The 14101-nt window shown below is 37.9% G+C and overlaps 1 protein-coding gene across 1 annotated transcript in view; it reads right to left on the bottom strand.

Moving 5' to 3' along the window:
- The window catches only part of CREB5 (cAMP responsive element binding protein 5), a 292910-nt gene that overhangs the window by 67841 nt on the left and 210968 nt on the right, over positions 1 to 14101 (bottom strand). The window contains exons 5-6 of the mRNA XM_077809320.1: positions 13351 to 13477; positions 11544 to 11654 (exon numbers count right to left, since the gene is read on the bottom strand). Of these exons, the coding sequence (XP_077665446.1) occupies positions 11544 to 11654; positions 13351 to 13477 (238 nt within the window). The remainder of the gene's footprint in view (positions 1 to 11543; positions 11655 to 13350; positions 13478 to 14101) is intronic.

Consider the following 14101-nt stretch of genomic DNA (forward strand, 5'->3'; position numbering starts at 1 on the left):
AAATCTACTGAGATTAATATAATGACATCCTGAACCTTTCGGTATCAGAGAGAAACACATTTAATTTTTAAAGTTTTAAAATGGAAGAGTCTACCCAATTTTCTGAAGTGACAGATCCCAGTGTTCTTGGAAGTCTCCATAGCTGCTAGTTTCATCACAGGAGCAGAAAGTCTCCCTTATGAATTCTCTGTGAGCTGATGCATATATTCACAAGTTATTTGCATAATCCTTAAACTCCCTCTGGGAATCCTTTATTCAGCTATCTAATGCAAACACTACTTAGATCAAACTTCCCACAACTAACACCATTTAGAAGATAGACAGTTCAGCAGAACAAATTGGTGCAGCAGAACAAATTTCCCATTGTTGATGTAAATGGAAGTCACTCCAGATAGATGTTAATAAGTGAGCTTTAGGTAATACCCGTTGCTTTTCAGTTATTGATCCTCAACGTTCTAAAGTGTTTCATGAGATTGAAATGCTTTCTTAACAAAAAAAAAAAAAAAAGCACTGCCCAGATAAATAAAAAGGCAGAGATTATATGTGTTTATACAGATTAAGAATGTGTAGCAGAAACACAAGGAATGAATCATTCTGGAAAAGAAGAATATAAAAGCAGCCATTTGAGCAGCAACAGACTTGGTTTAAGAAATACACACAGCTCTTCAATTTATCCATTCTTAAAATCTCAAAACTCTGCCTCCTGTTAAAATGAAGCTTTGAGAATTCCCACATTTTAATAACCTCCCTTTATTAAACCATGGCTTTAGCAGGACGGTCTAGTTAAGAGAATCCGAGAAGATAATGTTCACTCTACTTATGAAATGAGATAAAGATGTTTGTCGCAGGAACTCAAATATGTACTCTCTTCTCCCTCACACACACACACACACACACAGATGCATCATACCAGCCTACCGAACTGCTGTACATGGTTATCAGATCAGAAAGCAAATTGGGACTTCACATTCTTATCTCTGTACTTAGCACTATGTTGGCAGCAAGAATAAAGATCATTCTGAACCTTGTCCTAATGAAGTCTGTGTCTCCATTAGTAGGAGAATCTAGGTCTATCTTCTCCACAAACATTTTTGCTGAACCACATACAGTACAAAAAGTGGGCTCTAGACTGAACCAATAACGATGCTAAGTATGTTGGAAAAAAAATGTGAAAAGTTGGCACAGGGCAGCTAATGTCATACTTTGGTATATAGTAGTGTTCTGTCAGAAGCCAGACATATTAAAAATATTTATATAATTTAAAATAATTTGTACAGGTCTAGTAAAGACTATTTTAGGCTTTAGTACATATTTAAACATTTGTTTGATCCCACCAGGCTTCATGTGCAACCTTGGCACTTGAGGGCAGTACTGAGGATATGCCATTACTAAATTTTTCATATTTGTATGAGTGTGAACCATAATAAAAATATCACAATATTTCTTGCAAACTTGAAAAGCAGCACTAGATTACATATGTATTTCCAGATGCAGAATGAAGAATGAACTTTGTGTATATATTGAGAGGTGGCTTTTAGGTTAATTTAAACATTCCAGAATAATATAGCTTAGATGTAACAGTTTGAATTATCCAAACTTTTCAGAGAAAGAGCTGGCAACTCTTGGCTCAGAATCATTATTCACCAGTACAAATACCAGACCCAAAAGAGACAAATCTTTTCTGAAACTGTCCAAAGTTACATATTAATTTTTAAATCTTTTGATTGTCTATTTGGAATTGCACAAATGTATTTATTTTGAAAGATCACATAATAAAATATATGAAATAATGCTGAAAATTGTGCAGTCAAATAATATTTATAGAAGATGATGGTAAAATATCAATGCATGAAAAGAAAAGACATCTAAGCAAAGTGATGCCTCCAAAAATAGAGCAAAACGTTAAACTGCATCCTCCTAAAGTTTGTTACAGCCAGTTAGAACAGAGTCAAAGATGTCTTCACTGCACAGTTAACCCAGGTGTTTGGTGCTGGGGCTGAGCACCCAGGTTAGCCTAGCCCATGTATGTGGGTCTCCATAGTAAAGACATATCCAGGTTACTGTGTATTCATTGTTTCTGTACTTCTCTGTGTGTGTGTCTGGGGGCGAATCCTATCTTTCTTTGTGCTGAGAGGCTCCAGGATTCTTTCCCAGTCAATTGTGTCAATTGCAGGAACCTTGGGAGGTTAAAAACATGAGCCAGTCCTCAGCTGATGTAAATCAGCATAACTCCATTGAAGTCAATGAAGCTAAACCACTTTCCAGCAGCTGAGGAGCTGGACCATATATTTTTAAAAAATATTCCTACCCTATGTCACCAACATCACCTCAGATTCTCAAAATCAGAGGAATCAAAAGACTCTATTTTAAACTGTTTATGCTGCTTGTTTCCTTTTTTCACTCTGTTTGGAAAATGAAAACAAACTAGCCCCTTTCACTTTTGTATCTAGTCAGTTTCAAGGTAAGCTCTGAAGTGACAGCACAATGTTGCAAAGTTTGGGTTGCAATGTTACCAGGAAATGGTGGTCGTTTTTGTTTTTTGTTTCCAAACTGTTTCCCTCTATTGAAAAATAAAATTCATGCAAACATTTCTATTTGTCTCCGTTTGTGACATCTCATTTTTAACACAACTTAAATATGGGGCCAAAGTATACCTGACAGTATCCCTTAACTTGGATGCATGAAGATCTAAGAAGTGGAACTTAATTATCAACAAAAGTATATCCCCACTGATAGTATCTAACTAATCATCTAGTAAAGCTATCTTAAAAGAACAGCTTTATTTTCTAACATTTTCCAGTGTTAGAATTGGTTTCAATAGTGTGCATAAAACTATATATACAAAGAAATTATACACATATTGGAAAAAAGGAGACTGACTTAATCAACTGTTATTCTTAAAGGACTTAGGGCCATTCAATCAAGCTTCCTAAGTACACCAGACATACCCTTTACCCTTCCCCTACAGCACTAGAAAGGCATGGGGCACCCAGACATTAACGATCTGAGAGACATACTGCCAACTTTCCCGGAGTCCAAGGCACCAGCTAATTATATGAAATGAAGCAAATTGTAGTTGCCTTTACCATAACAGAGGCATGACCTACCAAAGCTACAGTCCCCTGCATGCTAATAAAATGCCCCTAATAAAGATGAGAGTGGTTGTTGGTCACAATGTCACTAGAATTCTCTAAGCAACGCTTTGACTCCCCCAGAGCTCGGCAATGAAATACATTACACTATAGGTAGGATACAGAATGTAGAGGATGTAACTATCTACACCACAGTCTGCCTGAAACACACATTTGAAAACATTATTCATGGCACTTCATACGCTAAGATCTCAGATAAACATTTAATAGGCCAATGTTTTGCTAGTAAAAACAGCAAGTGTAGCACAGTAAAGTTTGCTACATTAGTGTTTCCAGGGTGGGGGACCTAGTCTGTCCAAGGCATTTCAAATTACCTCCCTCGATAACTGGCTGAACATAAATGAGAAAAGCTGCCCTACTGAACATCTGGAGGACAGTCTGTAATCCTCTCACTTCTGGAAAGTGTCACTGTCCGTATTTGAAAGAATCAAACTAAAGAGGGGTAGAAATGTATGAATGTCCCTTCAAACTTAACTTCTAAGCTGTATATGAACTGTGACCCTTAACTTACAATAAGCCCCACAGGGGTGTCATTCTGAGCCTTGGTAGAGTTCATTGTGGGATGGGGGCTGATATTTGCAACTTCTATTATCTAACTAAGTAATCATCCATTTACATTCTCAGTGCCTAATGAAATGGCCACGGATGGATATGCACACTAAAACACTTGTTATTTCTAGAGAAACCTCAAATATTAAATACTTTTATATTGCAGGGGAATGGGTCTGAATCCTTGGATCCTAATACCTTCCTCCTCCGCACCCACCCCCTGCAATTTCAAGTTTGTGTTACGTTCAAAACTGGAAAGAAACTATTTTCCAGAATTGGTTTGGATGTGGCTGAAAATAGGTGCTCTCATAAGATTTCAATCCAAAATAGTGGAACCCGCAGCATCAGGAAATCTGATCTCACAAAACTTTCATCATTGAAGATGACCGAAATCTCACAAGAACTAATCTATAACATTTGTATCTTTGAGCCAAAATCTCATGAAAGCAGTTTAGAAGATTTCAGTGCTACTGAATCCAAACTGAAGCCCCCACCTCCATTTGGCTTCGACCCCCAGACCTACTCTGGAACTGGATGTGTAAACCGTCTCCTAAGCCCAACTCTGCTGATAAAATACAAGACTTGTGCACATATTAACTGTAGGTAAATTCTATCCAGAGCCAGTCAAATGATCTGATAGATAGAGCTCAGAGTTGGAAGCCAGGAACTCCTTTTTTCCCATCTCATCTCTGCCCCAATAGGTTGTCTGCCCCTAGGCAACTCAATTCACCTCTCTACCTCAGTTCCCAAACTACAACATTGTAACAATATTTAATTACCCCAGATGAAAATTAGTTAATATTTGTGCAGAGCTTTGAAAATGTAAATGGTACATATAATAATAGGGAGAGAGACGAGAAGGGAAAGCCTAGAACCTGTACATAGTGAAGAAAAGTGTTTTCTAACTTGCTGTTTAACATTAGGATTTGTTTACAGTACAATAAGTTTCCTTGGCTGATAAAATCTGAAGCTGTTCATGTTGTATTAAATATCTTCCCTTGCCTCTGAGAGGATTTATGTTGTGAGGAGACTTACTGTACATCCCAAGTGAATGCCAGACTTCGGCAGATCTGCCCAAAGTGCAAAACAACTTCCATTATTAGTGACTCTTGCAAAAATCTTGGAAAGTGAAAGCTGTACAAATTCCAAGCAAAAGACTGAAGTATATCTCTGTGACGCAGAACTTCCCCATAACACAACAATTTTTTTATAATTTCCTTTTTTCCTGGCTTCACTGACACAAGGATTTGCTTTTATTTGCTCCAGTTCCCACAGACACACAGATAGACACATACATAAGTTTACATGAACAGGACTTTGTCTGAAAGGGACAGCTCTGAATCAGACTACCACAGTCTATACACACACATGCATCTGACATAAGCCTTTAGAATCCTACAACAAACACAAAAACAAGATCCAGCAGCTCATGTGTTTGGCTAGATGCTAGATACAGCACGCAAATATTGGGATTGTATTTCATTTATTGCTATGGTTACAAAATCAGGGTGGACACTGAAGGAAGACAGAGAAAGAGACACAAATCTGCAAAGACAGTAAATCCTATGAGAAAACAGATGGGGTGGAGAGAGGGAATAAGAGAGGGGAGGGAGAGTAGTTAGGATGGGGGGGGGGAGGAGACAGAGGTCATTTCAACACCCAGCTGAATAAAGACAAACAACATAATAAAAATCCAAGCTCTTCCAGTCAAATAGTCAATAAAATCACTGCAGGTAAAGTGACACAAGAAAGAAAAATGCTAAGCATCACTATAACTTGTGGCAACACTTTGTGCACACCTGGTAAAAGTGAGATTAAATATTCAACATGTATTCATAGCCTGTATGACTAACTAAACTGGCTCCGCAATTTCATTTGTCAAGCTACTGAGGGCTTAAGAAGAATTAGTTTCTACTGACTTTAGTTCAATAATGCAGCATTTAGGCCTGGTGGGCATATGGTCTCATTTCAGTGCACAAAATAAAATATGGCTAGCTTTACCCATAGTTTTATATTACGCATGGTGTTAAATATTCCAAGGCAAAGCATACATACCCGCTACAGGAAAAGCTACTGAATTTTGCCTGTAGAACTTTTTAAATGCTAGAGCAATACCGCATTGAAAAGTTGGCTTTTCATAGCTTAAAATGAAAAGTCATTATAAGAAGAGATATATTTTCAGTAAAGTCAGTGGAGAATTAAATGTCCAATTCATGTAAACAACTGCAGAAGCGGCACACTTCTTAACCTTTGAACTACCTTGAAAATGTACCATGTAATAGTTTATGTCAGGATCTTTCTACAAAGCAAGACATCATTTTACACTGCTGTTTTGTCTTGCTTAGATTTCTCTGCTAGAGTCTGAGGGGGCATGTGAAAAATTGTTGTTGAAGGCTTGGCAGAGAGAAAACATTTTTCTTTCCAATCACTGACGCTGTGCCAGTGTTTAGAAATGTTTACATCCATGAAAGAATTTTTATTGGTCCATTAAGGTGATTTTAGTCCTGGTGGGTTCAAACTTAGAAAGCATAGGAATCCACTAATTTATTATTAAACAATTTCCTTCAGTATTTTTGCTGTGCTATGGAATGTTAACAATAAAACTAGAACTTTAATAGATCTGTTCCTGCAGGTACTCCCCATGTCAAACTCCCACCTGAAGTCAACATGGAAAAATTACAGTACTGAGACCAGGATCTGTCCTTTGCTGTGCTTTCCTTTTCAAACAATCTCCAGAGACCAGCCATGTCCCAAGATGTTACTGATATCATAAGGAGTTCTTGTTTCCATGTTCAAGAGTAGCTACAATGACCCAACTGAATTAAGTGCAGAAAACATCAGATGAGAGAAAGAGTGTTAAATTCAACATTTTTTCCACTTCGCTTAATTGGACCATCATAACTCCTTGTGGATGAGGAAACAGGTACTATTTATGACATCTGAAGCAGCATAGAACTTAATAGGTCCCTCAGAAAGCCAATATGTAAGTAAATGGAAGCTACGACTCCTACCTTCTCAGCTGATCTTTCTCAACATATTTGAAACTCTGTAGTTATGGAGAAACTGTACAGATTTAGATCTGATAGCTACACTGAACATATAGCTATCTGGACCCCCACAAGACTGCTGGAAAGGGGGACTTATCTACAACTGGGCTAAGATTTTCAAAGCCACATAGAGGATTTAGACGTTCCAGTTCCAGTTCCATTAATTGCATTGGGAACTGGATATTCAAGCCTTAGGTGGCTTTGAAATCTCAGCTCTAAAATGCAAAAACTTTGTAATATTTTCCATGTCTGAAGAGTGTCACAATTTATGTCCTTCCTCTTCCCCATAAGTTCTCAGAGATTTCTTAGATAAATTATATCAGACCCAGTTAATATGGTTAGTATTGTCATTATAATTAGGAACATGTTCATTATCGGCTTATTGGGGTTTCCTTTTCTAATATATTATGTACGTACTTTTTTTATCGGATAAAAAAAATCATGTAACTTTTTAGATCATTACTGTTTGCCCTACTAATGCTTACAGTGCACTAACACTAGTGCTGAACTCCATAAAGATAATACGAAACTGTTAGGGAAAAAAAGGCCACTGAGGGTATGTCTATACAACCCACGAGAGTGAATCTCCCAGCCTGGGTCAACAGGATAGTGGGTCTCAAGCTAGCGCTATAAAAATAGCTTTGAAATTGTGGCGTGGGTGAGAGTTCAGGCTCTCAACCCCTCTCCCCCCCCAACCCCAGATTCTGCCAGGAAAGGGAGGCACAAATTGTATATTTTATTTTGGTTTTGTAAAACCATTGAAAAGTTTTAATATGAAAAATACTGAAAAAAATCATTTTAAAATCAGGGCATTCTGAGTAGCAACCTATTCTTCATCCTCTACTCTAATTCTGGCATGCAGCAAATATTCCAGTAAAGTCACAGAGTCAGAGATTATGCTTTGCATCATTTGAAAGTTTGCATTTCAAGTTTTCATATGGTATATATAGAGTTAGTTCCAGCTCTAAGAATTCTTGCGATAGTGTAACTCATGCCCACATGGTGAGGCACTCTGTCCCCCTCTAGTGGCACCTGGCCCAGCTAGCGATTGATGAGTCTGCTACAGCCTTAGCTAAGAGCCAGAGGCTCCTATACTAAGCTTCAGAGGTCCCAGGTTCAATCCCACCCAATGACGACCGGGGTCTGTCGGTGTTACAATAGCAGCTACCTAAATCAAGTTGGAGTTGTAAACTTTTAGAAATCTGATTTTCAGACTTCCAATGGGACAATGCGTACTATTCATTTCTGAGCTTGGTGGTTCACAAGATATCAGAACTGGGGCTAAGCAAAGGTTTGAATATGACTGTTTCTAAAATTGCAAACTCAACTAGCTGCAGGTATGGTACGTGAGCAGCTAATGTGATAGTAAAGACGGGGCAGGCAATTCAAGGTTCATAATACCTTTAGTGTATTTAACCACATGTTCACATGCTAGACATACTCTATTCACTTTTACCTAGTAATTTTAAAGATACATATTACTTCATTAGGAGGGGAAAATGTATAACATCAGTGCTTGCTGGGGATCACGGGGGTTTTAGCTCTGAATCTAGCAAGAAAGTAATACTGATGTAGAGATTCAATCATTCATTCATTAACTGAGACAGTTATAAATCACCATGTAATATGCTGAAGGAAAGATATATCATAAAACAAACTGTAAATTTTTGTGATTATAACTTAAATCCATTCTGGTTTATTAGGTACAGCAGATTAATATTTCAAGCAATATATTTTAATCTAAAGAAAAATTTAAAAAATCTAACATTAGGTCACTGGATTTTGCATCCTTTAAATGGCAGGAAGAAAAAGCTGATTTAAAAATTATACCCTCGTTCCCATTTCTCACAACAAACTGACTCTGGAGAAGTTATCATGGTGAAGTTCTTTGGATTTTGCCATCTATACTGAAAAGTCTCCATATATGCTATTTGTTTATGAACATTTATTCTACAGGAACAAGGTAACCACTTAGAGACCTAAACACCGTTATGCCTAGTCTATGGGTCACACCCTGCTAGTCCCATGTAAGGCAAAAGGGATTTGGATTACATCTATGTCTCATATCTGAAGAGGAGTCTACCATGGAATCTATTCTGCCACTTTGTGTTGGGGAGTAAACAGTCAACTATGTAGATTAGTGCTGATCCAACTGCCATTGACTTCAGTAGCCGTTGGCTCAGACCCAGTCGCTAGCACTTCTCCAGTTACTATGGGCTGCTTCAGTGACTTTTGTATAGTATTTGCTATGTATATAAGTCACAGAGTGCAACCAGCAAAATGGCACATATGTGGAGTTGGATGCATCATTGATAACAGCATTAACTGTGAAGAAATCTGAAGTTCATTCTTAACATAGGGCTCGATCCTTGGGGATGCTAAGTGCTCTCACCTTCCACTGACTTCAACTTGCAGGAGGTATTCAACACCTCACATTTGCAGATCTTTGAATAGGAAGAAGATTGCAGTGTTTATTTATAAGAACAAAGAACAGGACAGTGAAGAATGAAGTTAAAATGCAAATTGTCAATTCATTAACTAAGTCATAATGAATGTTTCTCTCTAAATATTTCCTATGGTTTCTTCCTTTATTCTATTTTTCATGTAGATTTATATTCATAATGGGTGAATGAAAAGGGATGTTATGTTATATGTGTATTTTCTCATGCATTCATTTTATTTATGTTAACTGCAACATATAATATAAATACACAATGTGAAATATTTACAGGAGTAAATTTTCAAAAAGGGAAGTTTAGGGTCTGTAATTGGTGCTTCTGTTCTATTGGTTCATACCTGTGCTGCTGCTTTTCTAAGAGAGGGGGCAGAAAAGCCCATAGAAGCAAGGGGAAGAGGCATCAAGAGTTCTTTGGGCAGTATTTTTGTTCTGTAATGTCTTGGACCCGTTATCAACTCAGACGGGGGAAGATTTCACAGAGCAATACCTTTATGTATTAGAGTTCGGGACAAAACAAGTTGCTTCAGATTAAAGAGTGATCTGCTTTAAAGTGTAATTTCAGATATTACAGCACAGAATTCTCATCATATGTACCAATAATTTAATTTTGTTTTAAGTAGCCTCACAATTTCAGTAAAAAAAAAAAAAAAAAAAAGCGGGGGTGGAGGGGGGGAGAGGAAAGGGGGTGGGCAGAAACTTTAGTCTCCAAAACAGATGCCAGTTTTGGATTTATTCAACCAAGGAGTATTTGGTTTGGCTTAACATTGCTTGGGTTGAAAAAACACATGCCTATTCCAAAGAGATTTAACAAGGTCTGCTGCAGATGCTGTTGCCATTTGGCATGTCACTGTTACTGTGTGGCACAGAAAGAACTCTAGACCACAGATTTTGCTTGGCTGAAGTAGCTAGCATTTTTGGCTACATCTGTTCTTCTGGCCAACTGGCTGCATGTTTACAGAGTGTGGTTGTAGATGGGGTGTTAACAAAGCTTGGGTTAACAGTCTAACCCAAACTAATAGTGAGGTGAATGTGTGATCTATCATGACTAAGAAAATAGAGACAGGAAAACCTTGTATGTTTTCTGGTCCTAAACTGTATACACAGAGGGTTTCTTGCACATACTGTACCAACTGACAGGTACACCTTTTCCTTTGCCTTGGGATGAATGACAATTGTTTTACAAACAGACACTAAATCTACTAATCAAACTAGGAAATATAAACATGTGGTGGTTTAAGGCTATATGAGACATTCAACTTTGGGGGCCTGAGTCTCCTTGCTCATGTGTTACACTTTTCTACTAGTGTAACTCCACTAACTCCAATGAGCTCATTCCTGGTTTACATGGGGATGAAAGGACAACCAGGCACAAAGTATCTTGAAATGGATCCACATATTTAATGTGTCAACCTGTGACTTTACACTTACAGCTGCCATCAAACAATTATTACAAGACTGAAACAAAATGTTAATATTTCAATTATAATGTAAGCATATGTTGATGGGCACAGCTATGGGGTATTATTACTGTATGCTCCTCTGGAAGTGGATGTATGGGGCCCAGGGACTTACAAACTCAATGCTAATGGCATTCACACAAATAAATCCTCTGCACACTACAGGGGAGATTTAAGCGCACAATACACACATCACAGTAACTTCAGGAAACATTAGAAGCAGTGCTTAATTTGTAATGAAAGAGGTGCCAGGGCTCAAGCAATTTTTTTTCACTTTCATATCTGATGCAGCAAGCCTAGATTAAGCACTAATTAGAAGTAACTAATTTCATTTAAAATACTAAATCATTTTTGTCCAAATTATCACTTTATCAGTTGCTCTAACCTCATCAGCTGCACTCAAGAAAAAAAAATATAATCCTGATTTTCCAAGCATTGTTCAGTTTGTGCCTCTAACACTGTTCTCTGACATCACCCCTGTTTGCCACATGCCTACCTAGAAAAATCAGACAGTATGCCCGTGCCCACCACACCAGACCCCTTTACTCTAGTGTTTGTTTACTTACAATTTTTTAACCCAAGCTGCAGACACCATCACAGAACCAGCTAGCCTATTTGCTGATTTTCCACACATCTGCACCAACATTCCTATTAAACATGGTAAGGATCAGATGGTCCACTCTCTTTAAATTAATCTCGCCCAGAGTCAATGGAAACTGGTAACATCTGAAAGTGCATGTATGCTGACAGCCAGTTGCAGGCATGGATAAAGATCACATGATCCATGACTAAGAATGAGGTAAGCTATGCCTGCCTACTGCTCCAGGTAACTGCTGTGTAAAAACAATATAAAAAAGGATTTGTAATTGTTTCTTTTTACCATTTTGGCTTCTGAATGCATTGGAGGGACTTGGGGTGATGCACACGGGTTATTGAGATTTGGGCCTTGCATCCCCATGATACTGGAGTTCATTGACATTTGTCTCTCCATCTTTAAAAGGAAGAAAAAAAGAAAAACAAATTAGACAACAAAATAAAGTCTAAAAACATTTTCAAGGACATATGTTCAGTTTCCTTTCAAAGGGACCCAGCTTTATTTCTTTGAGTCATCCCCCAAAAAACTGTTTTGTGAACTGCTTATATTTGCTTATTCTCCAAATTTGTCCTACAAACGCTGCTTTTCTCAAAAGCCATTCAAAAAAAGAGTTTCTTTTCAAAACAAACATATCAGCCACCCAGGTTTGAACTTTTTTTGTAATGATTTCCCCCCTTTTAGTATAACAACACTCTGAGTTAAGTGCTTTTAAAAGCATCATTGTATAAAGTTGTGGCTTCTGCTGTCACTGCAGCCCAGCTCAGCTTGTTGAAAACGTAAATAAAAATCCATGATCTAGAGTGTATGGAACAGGAATTGGGTTCTTTTTTCTTCTCTGGGACTGCTCAATCAAGGGGAGTTTTTCATATATCCCAGGTCATGTTAGTGTAGCTTTGGAGTCTAAACAAAACAAAACAAAAACACCCTACCAACCCTTTAGAGCTCTTCTTGCAAGCTAAATTCACTACACTATAGTACCCTGACAAATTCAAAAGACAGTTGGAACAAGGAGAATTTACTATTTAAAACTGCTTCTCTCTAATGTTTTCAGTGAAAAGAGATATGGTAGGATTCAATGTTTTATTCCATTTAACAACAGATGACTGGATTCACTCCTGTGGGTGAAGTAGGAACAAATTGCACCCCCTGAACCTGAAAATAAGCTGTACTTTAAAGGAATATTCACTCCACTGAGGGCTCCTTGGGAGTTCTCCCATGACAAGTACTGCCACACTCTCATTTCTGGAAGACTTAACACAGACAAGAGCCCAAATCTGCCAGGTGAATTGCCCAAAGTCCCATCATTGTTCCACCATGCACAAAACAAATGGCATGTTCTTCCCTTCCCAGAGGTGGAGGAGGATACTTTTATTTTAGGAACAGCACAAACATTAGCTCTCAGACAGCCTTGCAAAATGAACACATTCAGCACAGTGAAGTATGAGTGTTTTATTTCATTATTTCTAACCTTCCTCATTAATTTCTGCCGTTTGTCTCCCAAAACTTTTTATATTAACAGGGCTGCTAAAATACTATGAAAAGTAGGGGCTGCATCTTGCAAGACAGGTAACTGAAGAATGGGAGCTGAGGGCAAAGGCAACCATGTAGGATTCGGTCCATATCTACAGCAAATGACTGATTACTGGTTCTGAAAAATAAATCACTTTCACTTCTTATTGACTGACCTCCTCACAGTAGGTGAGTAATTATTTTGAGATTAAATTGGCATCATGCATGTGCTTTGTCCAGTAAGGGCCCAATTCTAATCTCACAATTATGTAACTCCATTGCCTCCAGTGAAGACGCTGTTGATTTACACCAGTAAGTAAGATCAATATCAGGACCCAAAAAACTCTAATAAAGAATAAGAATATGTGATTCTAGAATGTGGTTCAAATCAGGAGTGGTTCAAATCAGGAGACCCTCTATGGAGTTAATTGAGTTACATCTGTGTAAAACAGGCATAATGGAGTGCAAAATGACACAAAACTCTGTATTCTCTATTTTGGATCACTTCATTTTCACTGTGTGCAGTGAGGTAGATCTTTGCCCCTGATAATGCCTGATACAGTATTAAAATAAAATAACTTACTGGCATTAGTACTGCAGAAGATCCAGGCATGGTAGGATTGGGCAGGGTGCCAGGCATAGAGGCAGGCATGGGCTGTCTTTGTCGGTTGTGTAGGTGTAGTAGTGAAGACAGAGAACCTGGGACAGGCCTAGGAGAAAAGGAGAAAATGGTGTCACTGTCTGTGGAGGCTAAAGCAAGCTCGACAGTCCCAGACATTTCTGTCACAAACAGCAGTAGACGACTATATAGAAGTAGAAGGTAGAGTATTAGTGCCACTGTCTGTAGATCCATGTAACAGAAAGTATTAAGGAAACGGCAAGTAAACCCCAGGTCTGATTTCCTTTGATATTTCTTAGTGAATGCCCTAATTTGCTTTACTTCCTGGCAAGTATGATATAGACATTCTATAGTGAATGCATTGTTATACATTCTGCCCACAGACACAAAACAGTGCATGATAGTCTATTAAACATGCATAAATTAATAGAAATCTTATCACCTATAAATTACTTTAATTTGAACATTTTTCACTACTGTATATACACAGATATATCTTCTGCAATAAACTCCATTTCCTCCTTCCAAAGCAACAGTCCTGATTTTACTGGTCAGCATGTCACTCATGGCACTGGAAATGGAAAAGTGAGAATTACGATTAATTCTCAGAGCCAGATTAAGGGGTTTATAAGGAAAAAAAAGGAGTGAAAAAAAGCAGAAAGGGTTAATGTTAGCAAAAGGCATTAAAGAGATTTAGAAGGGTTTTTTACAAATA

Source organism: Eretmochelys imbricata, chromosome 2 (genome assembly GCF_965152235.1).
Source record: "Eretmochelys imbricata isolate rEreImb1 chromosome 2, rEreImb1.hap1, whole genome shotgun sequence".
Classification (NCBI taxonomy): domain Eukaryota; kingdom Metazoa; phylum Chordata; order Testudines; family Cheloniidae; genus Eretmochelys; species Eretmochelys imbricata.